Source organism: Manis javanica, chromosome 16, assembly GCF_040802235.1.
Source record: "Manis javanica isolate MJ-LG chromosome 16, MJ_LKY, whole genome shotgun sequence".
Taxonomy (NCBI): Eukaryota; Metazoa; Chordata; class Mammalia; order Pholidota; family Manidae; genus Manis; species Manis javanica.
In genome coordinates this window covers 58563578-58582194 of record NC_133171.1, presented here as the reverse complement: position 1 = coordinate 58582194, position 18617 = coordinate 58563578, and the positions used below count along the sequence as shown (strand labels likewise).

Genomic DNA, 18617 nt, shown 5'->3' with positions numbered 1-18617 from the left:
GAAGGATGTAACTCTTTGTTATTTTCAAAAGATATTATAAAAAAATTAAATGCCCTGAGCTTGACCTCCTTGGTCCATCATGGAGATCCTACTCACTCTGGAGGTGACAGGTCCATGACACTTCCTAGAACAACCCGCCCTCCCCTAAAAGGCAGCTAGTGGACCCTCCCTCCTCTGCGCATCATCGCTCCTACTCCTGGGCTCTTTCAGAGGAGTTACACCACACTGGAAATTACACTACCCTTTTTCCTTACTATTCATCCCACAAGGACAGAAAACCGATTTTATGCATCCCTGCAGCTCCAGAGCCTCCTATAGCATTTCAACATGGCACATGCTGGATGCTTTGGGCTGAACTTCTCTGAACCCCCCTCCCTTTTATCTACCCTCCTATGCACACTGGTCAGAGCTGGAGAACTACAGAGAAGAGTGTCCAGCAAAGCGAGCAGGGAAGGGAGACAGAACAGACTGCTGTGGGAAGGGAGACACACCATAAAGAAAGGAAGGTGAGAGGGGAGAGAAAAAAGGCCCCCCTAAAATTTGGAAGTGCCAACAAGTAGTACCTGCTCTAAGTTTCTCACCTCTTATCACAAATCTTCAAAAAGTTAACCAATGTCACATCAGTTCTCAGACCTGACAGATTTCTTTCTGCCAGGCCTTCAAAGACTCTACACTGAATGATTCCCTAGGTACTTCCCAAAGACTGTGCTGTGGAGGCTTGGCCCCACTGTCCTAATGCCTCACCTATACATTTATTGCTCTGAGAAGGGGATTCCTTCATTCAATAAAGAATTCACTGCTATACTAACCACTAGATAAACAGTGATGAAAGACATGGCCTTTTAAGGAATTAACAGTCCAGTAAGGGAAAGAAAAAATTAACCAAAAATGTTCCCCAAAGTGTAACAAATAAACATAATGACAGGCATAGAGAGCATGTTCTGGAGACACAGAGGAGAACGAGAAGACTGGGGAATAAACCACTGCATGTTACCTACATCTATTTCTAACAGGAAAACTAGACAAACTATGCACAAATACGGCAGAGAGGCTTTCTTCCTTGGTTTATCCTTCATATTACACCAAATGAAACAAAATAAAAACCTAAAGAAAAAGGTTTTTGTGTTCTACTCCACTTTCTTTCAAACCACAACCACGATATGGCCAATTACAGTGCAACCCAGATTCCATTTTTTGGTCCACTCTCGGGAACTGAGCAGCAGCACACAGCTCACACAGTACCTTGCCGACGGAAACCCAGCAGTCCTGCCTGTTCTGCAACTAACTAGCTTTCTAGTCCTTGGACTTCAGTTTTTGCATCTGTAAATTAAGGGGTATGAACTATAATGTCCCAGGTTTCCTCCAGCTTTTTCATGGACTTCTAATAGCTAATTAAGTGTCCACTGTTAAGTAGCATGCTCCTGACAACTGCACATGGATAATTATTAAAATATGTAGGAAAGTGATATTTCTGAGAACAGTGCGGCTAGTTATTCGAAATTACCATTAGTAAAATTATACGTCTTTAGTTCATTAAACGTTAATATATTTAGTAATATATACTAGTGATACACATTTAGTAATAGATAATACACCAATATATTTAGTTATTCGAAATTACCATTAGTAAAATTATACGTCTTTAGTTCATTAAACGTTAATATATTTAGTAATATATACTAGTGATACACATTTAGTAATAGATAATACACCAATATATTTTTGGGATGATATTATTATTTAATAATTAATATAATAAATGTTACTGAATATTAGTCATTGAATACTCAACTGTTCTTCCCTATATATGTTGTCTAACTCAATCTTCACAACATTCATAAAAGACAGATACTATGACTTTGAGGAAACTGAGGCTTGGAGGGTAAAATAACTTGACTGTGGTAAAGTACATACTGTAATCCTAGAATTCAAACCTCGGCATTGTTGACTCCTAAGTCCCAGCCAATGTGAAATCTTCCTATATTTTATAGTATTTTAGACCTCAAAATACCTTCATATCTTCTATTGGTTTAGTAGCATGTTCTTGTCAATAAACAAAATCAAACCAAATCAAAAAGTCTAGATACAGGAAAAAACATAAACTGAAGTATGACTTCACCAATATGGCCACCAGGTGGCAGTAGCACGACAATGAAAATAGCCCATATAGGGGAAAACTGCCATCTCAGAATCAAACAAATTGTCTAAGACTAAGACAAAGAGATGCCAGTTTAAAATAAGGGGGAAAAAAAAGAAGGGGGTGAGGGGGAAAGAAACATTCCCTGTGGAGAATAAAGTAATCCTATTAATGTGCAGTGTATTTCTTTAATACTACCTTCACCATTTCCTTGAATAGCTGCCAAACACCATCAGTTCTTACTCCTTAGGATCAGGTAAGTAGCAGGATCCAGAATTCCTCCAGGTTTTTCTCACAGCTACATCACTGACTCCTTTCCTAACCAACCTGACCCTCATTAAACTCTATGCATGATGTCATATTGCTTTCTTCTTTGCCTGTGCCATGTGATGTTGTGTAAAGTTAGATATTATTTGCTCATAATATTAAATAGAAATTTAAATAATTACTGTTTAATAATTTGCTCCTCCTTGCCACTAACATAAAATGCTAATGTGATTAAATGGAAACTGTGTAGCTCTACAATTGATATAACACAATTTCAGCCATTTCTTAGTGAGACCAAGATATCAACAAACACAAGTTATTAATTATGACTTTTCTTTGGAATGAAGGCTGTTTCAAATCAGTGAAATCTGGAATAGGATGGCTGAAGGAAATACAAGCTTTTTCACCAAGTCGGAGAAGCAAGGAAAACATACTTTAAATCTTAAGCAAAGGAATCCAAATAGAGTATCTTATAATGGGCAAATATTTGAAATTCACTAATATGTTGGAATTTAAAAGCTAGAAAGGATCCAAAGACCTCCCATTTAACTTCTTCATTTTACAATCAGGAAATATATCCATTAACAAATCAGGAAAAATATCCAGAGTATACGTCCAAAATCAAATTACTCACATAATGGGACCCAGGGAGAAAATAAAATCTCTGAATAGAATTATGAATAAATGTGTACTAAAAGAAGGGATATGCCTACTCATCAAGTCTTGTTTAAAGGAGGACAGCAATGCTCTGTCCCTTACCTGCCTTAATTTTACTACGATTACAAAGATCTATGGCAGTATCAGAGATACTGTGGTTGATAAACTGTGACTGCTCCAATAAACAATCAATATAATTTACCATTGCTCAGAAAGGTTCCTACTTACACTTAACTGGAAAAAATCAGCAGATAATTTGTCAAAGAAATTTTCCAAAATAAAAATGAAATTTAAAACATTGTCCAAACTATGTCTCAAAATCCAGAAAGAATAAGAAAAGACTGACTTTCAGAGTAGATTAAAAATACACTTTTACAGGGGAAAAATGACATAAGCAAAGTTAAAAGACAGTATCTGAAAATTTTGTCACAAAGAAGTTATTCAAAATATAGAGAGCCTCTACAGTTGAGAGAAAAAGAAATCTACAGAAAAATGGGCAGAAGATATTAACAAGTGGTTCATAGAAAAAGGAATGCAAATGACCTTAAACATATGGAGATGCTAAACCTTGCTCACAATAAGAGAAATATGTATTTAAACTACACTGAGTTGCCCTTTCTTCTGTATTAGATGAACCAAAGATTAATAAAAGTTGTCCAATAAAAGTTGGACAACATCCTCTGATGACAAGACTGGTGAAATGGACCCTCACACACACTGTAGGTAGGAATGCAAAATAGCACAACTATAGAGATTTTGGCAATACTTAGCAAGTGATATTTGGGTACTTACCCTTTGACCCAACAATGGCACTTCTAGGAAGCTATCCCAAAGATACATGGGCAAGATTACAAAATCATATATGCATAAGGATATAGAGTGCAGCACTATTTGCAACAGCAGGTGACAACACAAATGCCTATCAAGAGAGGACTAGTTGAATATTTATTCACCATGGACTACTACTAAAAAGCTGAAAAAAGGGGTAACAATATATACTTCTATGAGGGATCTACAGGACATACATTATTTGGTGAAAAAAAGCAAGATACAAAAAAATATATGCAAGTACTGCCTTTAATAAAGGAGAAATATACACATATATGCACATTGATATATACCTATATACACACATGTATATGCACATACATGTATACCTGTCTATATATGTATGCATACATATATAGTACATTTGCTTTTATGGAAGGATAAACCCCAAACTAGTAAATACAACATCTATAAGAAAGGGAAATAGGGTCAAGAGAACAGGGATAAAAGCTTATCTAGATATACGTCGTTTTACAGGTACTTGTTTCATAGGAACTATGCTAATATTTTACATATAATAAAACAAATCCAGTTGGAAAAAAAGGAGTGTCGAAAAATTGGAAATGAAATAAATGATCAACTAGACATCAGTTGACAGCCTAACCACATACAAAACTGATTCATATGCCTTTAAAATGCAGTTCTTTTACTGTATATATCCCAAGTGGGCTATTTACTAAGGATACAAAAGATCTGCCAAGAAATCTTGAACACTCACATTGTGAACAAGGAATCATTGTTAATAAAATTGGTATTTGAAACCATTATATATAATATAAAGAAAAAGTAATTATGTTAATGACCTTAGGTACCAAGATTTTCAGCAAGAAGATACAAATATAAAATCAAATATTTAAAAAAGTGATAAAGTTAAATTGGAAATATCAATATGTGTTTTGTATATTTCTCTTTAAAATATATTTCCTAACTCTGGCCACTGTAAATCCAAGAACCAATGACCAATCTAGCAGCAAGAACACCTCTAGCACCCAGGCTGTGGTATCTAAATGCCACCTCCCCCTCAAAGAAACCAGGGTTTCTTGGTGGCCAGAAATGTACAAATGAGCCAGGAACATGATTTACCAAAAAAACCAAGACAATATCATAGATAATACTGGTCATATCAACGTGAATAGAAGCCAACTTAAAGGGGCTATCACTGTTCAAAGACAGGACAATTTGAGTATCAGAAGAAAAAAAAAACACTAATAGGGTGAAACAGTTAAAATACATTCAACTCTATTAAGTTCATGATGATTTTAAAAAGGCAAAAAGAGGTGGAGCCAACATGGCGGCATGAGTAGGAGAGTGGGAATCTCCTCCCAAAAACATATATTTTTGAAAATACAACAAATACAACTAATCCTAAAAGAGAGACCAGAAGACACAGGACAACAGCCAGACTACATCCACTCGTGCAAGAGCCCAGTGCTTGATGAAAGGGGTAAGATACAAGCCCTGGCCCGGCAGGACACAAGCACACCTCCCCCCAGCTCCCGGCGGGAGGGAGAGGGAGCCCAGGACTGCTAAACACCCAGCCCCAGCCACCCGCACCAGAGTGCAGACACAGTGCATGCATGGAGGGCTGGAAACTAAGGAAACAGGGCAGCAAGACATCTGAGCAGGTTCCGAAGCTGATGTCCCTGTGACAAAGAAAAGCGAGTGCTTTTTGAAAGTCTTAAAGGGACAGGGACATAACAGCTGGACAGAAACAACAAAGGTCACAGTCCAGTGGCCAGAAATTACAGGGAAAACTGGGCGCACTAACCCCCTGGGCAACAGCTCTGAGACACCTCACGGAGGTAAACAGCCAAACAACCCCACCCCACCCCCCGTCCATTACCCCTCCGGGCTCTGCAAAAGCAGAGAAACAGCCTAAGGCAGGCCCCGCCCCCTCAGAAAGGGAGTTCTCTCCGTATCAGCCAGGCAAATCACAAAGACCCAGTCTACACGCAATTACCCAACACAAGCCACTAGGGGTTGCAGTTGTCCCAGTAAAGAAAGGCCAGTAGCAAGTGAAAGGTTTGGCCCTCCCAGCTGACAGTCAATAGCACCTGTCAACATAAAAAGGCAAAAAAACACGATCCAGACAAGACTAACCCAGACAGCTTCGGCATCTGCTACATCCTCCCCTGAGAAGGAACCTGGGGAGATAGATTTAGCCAGTCTTCCTGAAAAAGAATTCAAAACAAAAGTCATAACCATGCTGATGGACTTGCAGAGAAATATGCAAGAACTAAGGAAGGAGAATACAGAAATAAAACAAGCTCTGGAAGGACTTCAAAACAGAATGGACGAGATGCAAGAGACCATTAATGGACTAGAAAACAGAGAACAGGAACACAGAGAAGCTGATGCAGAGAGAGATAAAAGGATCTGCATGAATGAAAGAATTCTAAGAGAACTGAGTGACCAATCAAAAAGGAACAACATACCCATTATAGGGGTACCAGAAGAAGAAGAGAGAGAAAAAGGGATAGAAAGTGTCTTTGAAAAAATAATTGCTGAAAACTTCCCCAAACTAGGCGAAGAAATGGCCTCTCAGACCACAGAGGTACACAGAACTCCCATGACAAGGGATCCAAGGAGAGCAACACCAAGACACATAATAATTAAAATGGCAAAGATCAAAGACAAGGACAAAGTATTAAAGGCAGCCAGAGAGAAAAAAAAGGTTACCTACAAAGGAAAACCCATCAGGCTATCATCAGACTTCTCAACAGAAACCTTACTGGCCAGAAGAGAATGGCATGATATACTTAATACAATGAAACAGAAGGGCCTCGAACCAAGACTACTGTATCCAGCACGAATATCATTTAAATATGAAGTAGGGATTAAACAATTCCCAGACAAGCAAAAGTTGAGGGAATTTACCTCCCACAAACCACCTCTACAGGGCATCCTACAGGGACTGCTCTAGATGGGAGCACTCCGAAAAAAAGCACAGAACAAAACACCCAACATATGAAGAAGGGAGGAGGAGGAATAAGAAGGGAGAGAAATAAAGAATCATCAGACCGCGTTTATAATAGCTCAACAAGGGAGTTAAGTTAGACAGTAAGATAGTAAAGAAGCTAACCCTGAACCTTTGGTAACCACAAACTTAAAGCCTGCAATGGCAATAAGTTCATACCTCTCAATAATCACCCTAAATGTAAATGGACTGAATGCACCAATCAAAAGACACAGAGTAATAGAATGGATAAAAAAGCAAGATCCATCCATATGCTGCTTACAAGAGACTCACCTCAAACCCAAAGACATGCACAGACTAAAAGTCAAGGGATGGAAAAACATATTTCAGGCAAACAACAGAGAGAAGCAAGCAGGTGTTGCAATTCTGGTATCAGACAAAACAGACTTCAAAATAAAGAAAGTAACAAAAGACAAAGAAGGACATTACATAATGATAAAGGGCTCAGTCCAACAAGAGGATATAACCATTATAAATATATATGCACCCAATACAGGAGCACCAACATACCTGAAACAAATACAAACAGAACTAAAGGAGGAAATAGAATACAATGCATTCATTCTAGGAGACTTCAACACACCACTCACTCCAAAGGACAGATCCACCAGACAGAAAATAAGTAAGGACACAGAGGCACTGAACAACACACTAGAACAGATGGACCTCATAGACATCTACAGAACTCTATATCCAAAAGCAACAGGATACACATTCTTCTCAAGTGCACATGGAACATTCTACAGAATAGACCACATACTAGGCCACAAAAAGAACCTCAGTAAATTCCAAAAGACTGAAATCCTACCAACCAACTTTTCAGACCACAAAGGCATAAAACTAGAAATAAACTGTACAAAGAAAGCAAAAAGGCTCACAAACACATGGAGGCTTAACAACACACTCCTAAATAATCAGTAGATCAATGACCAAATCAAAATGGAGATCCAGCAATATATGGAAACAAATGACAACAACAACACTAAGCCCCAACTACTGGGACACAGCAAAAGCAGTCTTAAGAGGAAAGTATATAGCAATCCAGGCATATTTAAAAAAGGAAGAACAATCCCAAATAAATGGCCTAATGTCAGAATTATTGAAATTGGAAAAAGAAGAACAAATGAGGCCTAAGGTCAGCAGAAGGAGGAACATAATAAAGATAAGAGAAGAAATAAATAAAATTGAGAAGCATAAAACAATAGAAAAAAATCAATGAAACCAAGAGCTGGTTCTTTGAGAAAATAAACAAAATAGATAAGCCTCTAGCCAGACTTATTAAGAAAAAAATAGAGTCAACAGACATCAAAAGAATCAGAAATGAGAAACAAAAATCACGACGGACCCCACAGAAATACAAACAATTATCAGAGAATACTATGAAAACCTATATGCTAACAAGTGGGAAAACCTAGGAGAAATGGACAACTTCCCAGAAAAATACAACCTTCCAAGACTGACCCAGAAAGAAACAGAAAAGCTAAACAGACCAATTACCAGCAACGAAATTGAGGCGGTAATAAAAAAACTACCAAAGAACAAAACCCCCGGGCCAGATGGATTCACCTTAGAATTTTATCAGACATACAGGGAAGACATAATACCCATTCTCCTTAAAGTTTTCCAAAAAATAGAAGAGGAGGGGATACTCCCAAACTCATTCTATGAACCCAAAACCACCCTAATATCAAAACCAGGCAAAGACCCCACCAAAAAAGAAAACTACAGACCAATATCACTGATGAACGTAGATGCAAAAATACTCAACAAAATATTAGCAAACCGAATTAAAAAATACATCAAAAGGATCATACACCATGACCAAGTGGGATTCATCCCAGGGATGCAAGGATGGTACAACATTCGAAAGTCCATCAACATCATCCACCACATCAACAAAAAGAAAGACAAAAACCACAAGATCATCTCCATAGATGCTGAAAAAGCATTTGACAAAATTCAACATCCATTCATGATAAAAACTCTCAGCAAAATGGGAATAGAGGGCAAGTACCTCAACATAATAAAGGCCATATATGATAAACCCACAGCCAGCATTATACTGAACAGCGAGAAGCTGAAAGCATTTCCTCTGAGATTGGGAACAAGACAGGGATGCCCACTCTCCCCACTGTTATTTAACATAGTACTGGAGGTCCTAGCCACGGCAATCAGACAAAACAAAGAAATACAAGGAATCCAGATTGGTAAAGAAGAAGTTAAACTGTCACTATCTGTAGATGATATGATACTGTACATAAAAAACCCTAAAGACTCCACTCCAAAACTACTAGAACTGATATCAGAATACAGCAAAGTTGCAGGATACAAAATTAACACACAGAAATCTGTAGCTTTCCTATACACTAACAATGAATCAATAGAAAGAGAAATCAGGAAAACAATTCCATTCACCATTGCATCAAAAAGAATAAAATACCTAGGAATAAACCTAACCAAAGAAGTGAAAGACTTATACTCTGAAAACTACAAGTCACTCTTAAGAGAAATTAAAGGGGACACTAACAGATGGAAATTCATCCCATGCTCGTGGCTAGGAAGAAATAATGTTGTCAAAATGGCCATCCTGCCCAAAGCAATATACAGATTTGATGCAATCCCTATGAAACTACCAGCAACATTCTTCAATGAAGTGGAACAAATAATTCAAAAATTCATATGGAAACACCAAAGACCCCGAATAGCCAAAGCAATCCTGAGAAAGAAGAATAAAGTAGGGGGGATCTCACTCCCCAACTTCAAGCTCTACTATAAAGCCATAGTAATCAAGACAATTTGGTAGTGGCACAAGAACAGATACACAGACCAATGGAACAGACTAGGGAATCCAGACATTAACCCAGACATATATGGTCAATTAATATTTGATAAAGGAGCCATGGACATACAATGGCGAAATCACAGTCTCTTCAACAGATGGTGCTGGCAAAACTGGACAGCTACATGTAGGAGAATGAAACTGAACCATTGCCTAACCCCATACACAAAAGTAAACTCAAAATGGATCAAAGACGTGAAGGTAAGTCATGAAACCATTAAACTCTTAGAAAAAAACATAGGCAAAAACCTCTTAGACATAAACATGAGTGACCTCTCCTTGAATATATCTCCCTGGGCAAGGAAAACAACAGCAAAAATGAACAAGTGGGACTATATTAAGCTGAAAAGCTTCTATACAGCAAAAGACACCATCAATAGAACAAAAAGGAACCCTACAGTATGGGAGAATATATTTGAAAATGGCAGATCCGATAAACGTTTGACGTCCAGAATATATAAAGAGCTCACACGCCTCAACAAACAAAAACCGAATAACCCAATTAAAAATGGGCAGAGGAACTGAACAGACAGTTCTCCAAAAAAGAAATACAGATGGCCAAAAGGCACATGAAAAGATGCTCCACATCGCTAATTATCAGAGAAATGCAAATTAAAACTACAATGAGGTATCACCTCACACCAGTAAGGATGGCTGCCATCCAAAAGACAAACAACAACAAATGCTGGCGAGGCTGTGGAGAAAGGGAAACCCTCTTACACTGCTGGTGGGAATGTAAATTAGTTCAACCATTGTGGAAAGCAGTACGGAGGTTCATCAAAATGCTCAAAACAGACTTACCATTTGACTCAGGAATTCCACTCCTAGGAATTTACCCTAAGAATGCAGCAATCAAGTTTGAGAAGGACAGATGCACCCCTATGTTTATCGCAGCACTATTTACAATAGCCAAGAATTGGAAGCAACCTAAATGTCCATCGATAGATGAATGGATAAAGAAGATGTGGTACATATACACAATGGAATACTACTCAGCCATAAGAAAAGGGCAAATCCTACCATTTGCAGCAACATGGATGGAGCTGGAGGGTATTATACTCAGTAAAATAAGCCAAGCGGAGAAAGAGAAATACCAAATGATTTCACTCATCTGTGGAGTATAAGAACAAAGGAAAAACTGAAGGAATAAAACAGCAGCAGAATCACAGAACTCAAGAATGGACTAACAGGTACCAAAGGGAAAGGGACCGGGGAGGATGGGTGGGTAGGGAGGGACTAGGGGGTGGGGAGAAGAACGGGGGTATTAAGATTAGCATGCATGGGGGGGGTGGGAGAAAAGGGAGGGCTGTAGAACACAGAGAAGACAAGAAGTGACTCTACAACATTTTGCTATGCTGATGGACAGTGACTTTAAAGGGGTTTACAGGGGGGACCTTGTATAGGGGAGAGCCTAGTAAACATAATATTCATCATTTAAGTGTAGATTAATGATAACAACAACAACAACAAAAAGCAGTTCCTGTGTGGTGACCTCCAATGAGTTCTACACAATGGTATAAAGGGCATATAAAAGGGTAGGCAAAGGATTTGTTTGTGCTTATACAGAGGATCAAAGCCTAATTTGGCTACCCCGAAAATGAACTAAGATACGATATGAAGAAGAACTTCCAACATCAGCACTCTCTGGAAGACTCATGCCAGAAGATGATCATCAAAAAACCCCAACAAAGATCCATGCACTGCTACAGGTGTAGATGCACTCATCCCACCGGTTCCTGGACTTGCCATGGGAATGAAGAAGGAGATAAGTAAACTGGCCTGTGTGTACAGTAAAACAACAAATTTGACTGGATCTACACTGTTGGAACTCAACCAAGAATTAGGAGAAGTGCAAATTGTAGTGCTCCAAATCTTACAACTACAGAGTATTTACTGTTAAAAGAACATATGGGATGTGAACAGTCCCCAGGATGGGTTGTTTTAAATTGTCTGATTTCTCTCAGACTGTTCAAGTTCAGTTGGACAATATCCACCATATCACAGATAAGTTTTCACAAATGCCTAAGGTGCCTAACTGGTTTTCTTGGTTTCACTGGAGATGGCTGGTAATTATAGGTATGCTTTGGTTATGTAACTGTATTCCTATTATGTTAATGTGTGTCCGCAATTTAATTAGTAGTTTAAAACCTATACATGCTGAAGTTATTCTACAAGAAGATATGTCAAAGAAATAACCAATCTTCCCATGTTTTTTTCCGCCTGCAACTTCTATAGCTTTTCTTCTTCCTTCCTAATTACAACCCCTAAATAGAATTCGTGCCTCTTATCGAATTTACCGAGTATCATAATTCTTCCAAGTGGTAAAGATATCTCAAGAAAAATGCTGGGCATACAAGCCACAGGGCATAAATATGCAAAGAAGTAAAAAACTATCCCTTTCAAACAATAAGGGTTCTCTCTCACTTACCAACTTTACATTTCCCTGTATGGCCCCGGAAGATGACTGGTTAGCCAGAGACCGGTAAGATTCCTCAAGGGAGGAACAACCTAAGACAGGCACAGTCACAGGGGGGCCATCAGGTGAGAAATTGGAGATCAACAGTGGTGAGGCTTAGAACCCCCCCGCCCTCCCCCGTTCTGAGAGAAATCTTCTGCATCTGTGGATGTCTTATTGCCCTTGTCTAGCTTGGATTAACACATAGTCTACAGGCACACACCTGATCATATACATTTGCTCTCTTACAACACTAAACTATGTTTTCTACCTTTATCTTGCATCTACCTACCACTTCAGCATTTTATTAAAAATAATAATAATAGAGAAATGTGGTATCCACATATAAATCAAGTATAAAAATCAAACAAATATTCATTTGAACTGACTGTTTACAGTTCATAATGCATGATTCAAACCGAAATTTTCTGTGATGACTGCCCTTGTACTATTCACCATGTAACTTATTCACTCTGTAAGAATTTGTTCTCCATGTAAGAACTTGTTCGTTATGCTTCAGAAGATTGGAGACTGACGAAAATTAGGCCTGGGGTGGATTAATGATTATACATTGAACATTGAGTCCCCTATATAGAATTTTATTGTTGTTAACAACCATTTGATCAATAAATAGGATAGATGCCCTCACAAAAAAAAAAAAAAAGAAAAAAAAAGTACACACTTCCAATTGTAAAATAAATAAATAACCGGGATGTAATGTATAGCATAAGGAATATAGTCAAAATATTGTTAACAACTTGGTATGGTGATAGCTGGTACCTAGAATTATCATGTATATAAATGTTGAATCACTGTGTTGTACACCTGAAAAAAAAAAATAAATAAAAAGGCAAAAACCTTCATGGTTACCTTTGACAGTTGCTAGGCCATCAACTCATTACTGTAGTCTGAAATTAGAGGGAAAAAATTCAGCATTTTTCTTGCCTTTCCTGTACAAACTGTATTTCAAATAGTTGATGGTAATCAGAAAAGCAGGTAGAGGCCAGTTCTTCATAAAAGATTTCCAGCTAATAAATACTGAAGGAATGACAAAATTAGAAAATCATCATTTTGTACCATCTAATGCAATAATGGATAGAAGTCATCTAAATGCATGAAAAGATTTCGCCAGTTAGTGAAAGGCTGATGGGGAATTTCATGATGGCCAACTGGACTAACACCAGAATCCACTACATTACTCAGTCTTAACATCTTAAAGAGAGAGAGAACTCAGACATTGTGAACCCCTGGGAAAATTTATGCAACAGGAGAGTACTGCACCACCTAGGACATCATCTTGCTCCCTCCACCAAAAAAATCAAGGTTGAATCTGATCTCCTATCACTGCCGTTCAACAGAATTTTCTACAATTAAGTAACTATTTTTTATCTATACCATTCCAAAGGTAGCCAGTAGCCACCTGTGACTGGGTGCTTTGAAATGTGGTAAATTCACTAGGCAACTGAATTATTATTTAATTTTAATTCATTAAAATAACTAGTCAGCTGGTGGCCTCTGTAGTAGACAGTGCAATTCTAGACCTCAAGGATACCATGCACATACAATCAGCTAAATCTAGAATGTAATGGGAAGAAATGGAGGGATGAAAACTGCTACATTTTAATAGATTTAAAAAGTTTATCAACCAAATGAAACTTGTGGATTGCTATAGGATTTTGATCCAAACAAGCTAATAGTAAAAGAAGGCAAGGGGAGCTGGGGAAATCTTAACCCAGACTGAATACTGACATTATGGAATTTGTGTGAATTTTCTCAGGTGTGATGTCAGTACTGTGATTTTGTAAAAATGAAAAAAGAAACAGCTCTTGCAGAAGAAACAACCTAAAGTAATATAAAAATTAAAAATGCAGTACCCCAAACCCATCAATATTGGCTTCAGCTGATTTTCAAATCAAGTTGACATTAATTTTTTTAAAGTAGGGAGGCCAGAGAGCGTGGACTAATGATGGTGCACCACCCACCATCGTGAAAGAACGGAAAGCACCAGGTAAAGGTCTTCTACCTTCTAATGGGAGGAACATGGTATCAGTACAATGAACATACCACAATCATTACAAATTGTTTTTAAAACCTGAATCTTCTTAGATTTTAAGGGTAGTGTGACTGTTGTTTATATATCTCTAACCCATTTTCAATTCAGTCTTTTTTACTATACTGACTGAAAATGATGCCGGGGTTCTTGTTCCTGGAGTTGAAGAATGAACTTCACAAACACTGAAGGCAGAGCAAGGCAGAAACTTTTATTTAGAGATACAGCAAGAGGACAGAGCTCCTGGCTCAGGCCAGGAGGGGACAAGAGAGCCCCAGAGTGGTGCATTGTCTACGGGTTTTATAGGTGATTGGAGACAAAGGGCTAGGGATGTACACCTGCTAAGTGGTCCCAAAAATGTTTATCTTTGAAGAGACATTAAGTTTCTTATTAGTCTTCCTGGTTATTGTAAGAAATTTATTGCTGATTTCCTCCCAGCACAGCAGCTTCCTGGTCTGGGAGCACATCACTTAAGACTGCCTGCTTTGCTCCCAAGGTGGGCTGAGTTATTGTCTGTTTGTTAAAGAGTTATGTTAAGAAACCTACTTTTTAACTAATTGTATTTTAAAATGCAATCTTATTTTCAAGATGGAATCCTTCCTGTTTTTACTACATTGTTTTGGGTTTGCTTGCTACATTGCCCAGGTTGCAAATCATGTTTAGGGCTGGAAGAAGAAAAGCAGCACCTGGAGGGGGTAAAGTCAGAAAAAAAGCTGGGACTTCCAGCAAGCCAAAGCACATCCCACAACGGATTATCTTGCTCCCCCCCTCCCCCTGAAGGCCCTCCCCCTACTACTCTAAGCCCGTGGTCCCTGTCTCAATAAGATACAGTCAAAGGTCAAAGAGCTCAGAATAAAAACCTAAAGATGGCACTGCACTCAAAATAAGAAAATGCATACACCTTTATTGAATCATTAAGCTAAAGCTTAAGTATAAACGTAAATATTTGAAGGTAACAGGTAGGTGATAGGCGCACCCTATCACGATTTCTCTTCATTATCTATAAGGCAAATGCAAGCATGTGGGAAACTGTAGAACTACAGAGTATTTACCCAACAATACTGACTTATTAAAGGAATAAAATAATAAAGACTGGTTTAAGGAATCGAATGTAAGGCTCAAGGAAAGCTACTTTGTGCAAATAAGTGTACTTTACGAATGACAACGCAGTGACGGAGCTGACTCATCTTTACCCATGGATAAAGGGACAAAAGAAAAGCTTCATTAGCCTACATTTAGTCTTCAAACATCTTCATGATTACTGTTCCTAAGGAACCGTTATTTCCCATCCCTGACTTGTATGGAGCAACTGATAATTTCGGGGTTCCCCAACGCCAGTCCTTCACGATTTCTGCCACGTCCACACCCCCTGTTTTTAAAACCACTCACTCTTTAAAAAAACTTGCTCAACTTCCCACCAGAAACGAATCGGTATCAGCTGGCACCAATCACCCAGTCTCACCGGGGCTACGAAGCCAGGCAGAAGCGGCAGCCGAGGCGGGACGGCTGTACCGGGGGTTCCTCCCCGGCCGAGAAAGCCCGGCCCGCATCCGGCGGCGCCCGGGAAGACGAGGACTGCGGGCAGCAAGCCCACGCCGCAGCCCTCCCGCCGGCCCCCGCCTCGGGAGACGGACTGAGCACCTGGCTGGCCGGAGCTGCGCGCCAGACGCAGCCACACCTGCTTTCGCGGGTCCGCAACGCAGGCGCGGCGAGGCCGAGAGGTAGGGCGCCGGGGCAGCCCCGGGCCGTTCGGGGCAGGCCTAGAAGGAAGCAGGCTGCTGCGGAAGCCAGCCCAGCGTCACGGGGCCGCAAGGGCCGCGGCACCCCCGCAGCCAGGGCTGCCCCAGGACCAGGACACCGCTGTCCCTCGGCAGTCCTGGCGGTGGCGCTCCTGAGCTTTCCCGCCGATACCTCTGGCGCGGACGCGCGTGTGCGTTCCCGCACCGACGTCCGGCCACCGTCGTCCGCACGTTCGTTCCGCCCACTGCCCGCCTCTTTTAATCGAAACAGCTTCCTCCCGACCTCCCCTTGACACATGCACTTTCTCACCCATATCCGGGGTCGGAGAGAAGGGCGTACGGGTCACGTGATGCCGAGGGTGGGGTTCGGTGGAAGTGGGGCTGCGCACGGCGGCGCGGGTGCCAATAAGCTCTTCCCCCGCATCAGGTGGTTCTGGCAGGGTGGGAATGCCTTCGTTCCTGAGCGTCGCGCTTCCTCCCCTTCCGTCGACCACTCACTTCTTACTCAAAATCAATCACTTCCCTTATCGCAAGCCGTGTCGGTGCCGGGAACTCCCCTGCTCCCACATTTGGTAGATGCTGCCTCAGGCCGGAAGTGGGTTTGTATGGCGGCCTCACATCCGAACAGGGGGTGGTGGCTCGCGTGGGCCATTTCTAGTTCGCGAAAAGGCCTTTTGCTTTGATCTTGTAATTAAACGTTTCAAGAGTTATAAAGCACTGAGGTGGGTGAAATGCGTCCCTGCCCCGGAGAACTCACGCGCCGTTACAGGAAGACCATGTAACCGGCAGTTTTTAAGCTCCCAATGGGGACCGTTCATTGAGCAGAGGGAACTGTGGGGCCACGGAGGGGTGGGTACAGCGCACCTCTTGGGTCTAGGGGATGGCCGCCAGCAGAAGGCGAGCCCGAAGGCTAAGTGTTGTAGACGGGGCTTAGCTGGAAAAATGGAAGAGCATTCCAGGAATTGGGGCTGTCGCACGTGAAAGGGTAACTCGCTGCGACCCTTCTTACTCAGAAGGACTCAGGAGACACGGGCCCACGCAAGAGACTTCATTATAATCTGAAGGAGAGAGTGGCTGGTCGGGAGATTTCTCTTCACCCCAGAGGGGGGTGGGGAGAGAGGGAGAGACAGAGAGATAGAGAGAGAGGTGGGGGGGAGAGGGAGAGAGAGAGGGGAGAGGGGAGAGATGCCTTTTATTGTGGGGGATCAACTCGGCCAGTTGCTTTGGGGGAGGGTTGGAATGTTTAGAGGTAAGCCCAGTCAAGCCCCAGGCATAATTCTCACAGGCTTATGTGCTTGGGACCATGGGGGCAAATGGAGGATAAATTACTATATTCTTACATTCCTCCCTTTTCTGTTTTATAAGTGGTAGAGGATTTGGGAAGGGCTGAAGGTCAGTCTTCAGTAACTGCTTCCTGCTGATTAGGGGCGATGAAGTTCATTTTTGAATTGATGGTGGGCTGTCCTCAGATGAGCCCTTGCTCTGCAGTGGCGATGGCATTTTCCAGGTTCAATAAGCATCATTGTCTTTGGAGAGGGGTTGGTAATCCTATAATATAAACTGGTTAAAGGTTTGGTTAGAAATTTTTTGCATTTGGGCTGATTGCTATGTTTACATAGGGTGGCTGAATTAATAACATTTTTGGGGACATATGTGTAGGCAGCAAAGCAACCTGTAGGGCAAAGGGAATCCTTGATGGTGCAATCTTTTGGACAGTCTGAAAGAGAAGGTCTGGTGTTGGGAAGATAGGTCTGGTGAGAGAGTAAGTGTTGAGACCAGGGTTAATACTCCTGAAGCATGACACATGGCGGTTGTAAGGAAGGTCTTAGGACTTCGTGCTGGCAGAAGCTTCTTCAGTGATGAGTGGAAGCGGAGATGAGCAGCGCGAAATGCGGAGAGTAAGAGGTTCTTTTAGGGTGGAGGAGTAGAAACCTGTGGGAGATGTGGTGGGAGGGGAATAAGCTAGGACAAATGGCTTAAGGTGGGAGTTGTGTATCTAATGGGGAAGACCCTGGAGTTTAATTGCAGTTGGCCTGGAAAGGATTACTGTGTACTGTCCTTGTCATTTGGGAGTTAGGGATGGTGTCTTTGTTTGGAATGGGCATGGTCTGTTGAAGTTTTTTCCTGTCTATGGTAATGGCTTTGTAGCACGGGGAGAGCTGAACCCCCAGGTATGTGACCTGAGTGGCAGACAGCTGAACTTTGGGGGGTGAAACCGGATAGCTGTGTTCTGAAAGTTTAAAAGGAGAATAGTATCCTGTTGAGAGGTTTGTAGGGAGGGACTACACAGGAGATCATCTACATATTGAAGGAGGGTGGAGCTCGAGGGAGTAAGGGATTTGGGGTCTACTGCTAGAGCCTGTCCAAAAAGGTGGTAACTATCTCTAAAGCTTTGGGGAAGGACTTGTTAAGTGTTATCTGAATATTAAAAATTAACAACATAAGGAATTTCCTGCCTTGATTTTCCTCTGGGATACCTTTGGTAACTGTTAGTCCATTCTTGGGTTCTGTGATCTGCTGCTGTTTTGTTCCTTCAGTTTTTTCTTTGTTCTTATAGTCCACATATGAGTGAAATCATTTGATACTTGTCTTTTTCTGCCTGGCTTATTTCACTGAGCATAATATCCTCTAGCTCCATCCATGTTGATGCAAATGGTAGGATTTGTTT

At 40.8% G+C, this 18617-nt stretch overlaps 2 protein-coding genes across 14 annotated transcripts in view; one reads left to right on the top strand and one right to left on the bottom strand.

The window, feature by feature from the left end:
• LOC108405269 (centrosomal protein of 63 kDa) overlaps nt 1-18617 on the bottom strand; it is a 116411-nt gene that overhangs the window by 86695 nt on the left and 11099 nt on the right. The window contains exon 1 of one of the 11 annotated variants that reach the window (XM_037005053.2): nt 16260-16393. The exons of 1 other annotated variant lie outside the window; for it this stretch is intronic. In XM_037005053.2, coding sequence (XP_036860948.2) covers nt 16260-16263 — 4 coding nt within the window. In that variant the 5' untranslated portion in view covers nt 16264-16393. Of the gene's footprint in view, nt 1-13030; nt 13054-15599; nt 16225-16259; nt 16394-18617 lie in introns of those variants that run through there. 9 more of the 11 variants (XM_037005058.2, XM_037005052.2, XM_037005054.2 and 6 more) reach the window with 9 other exon arrangements.
• LOC140846694 (B-cell lymphoma 3 protein homolog) overlaps nt 16300-18617 on the top strand; it is an 84235-nt gene continuing 81917 nt past the window's right edge. For all 3 annotated transcript variants that reach the window (XM_073224224.1, XM_073224226.1, XM_073224225.1), the window contains exon 1: nt 16300-16544. In XM_073224224.1, coding sequence (XP_073080325.1) covers nt 16300-16544 — 245 coding nt within the window. The remainder of the gene's footprint in view (nt 16545-18617) is intronic.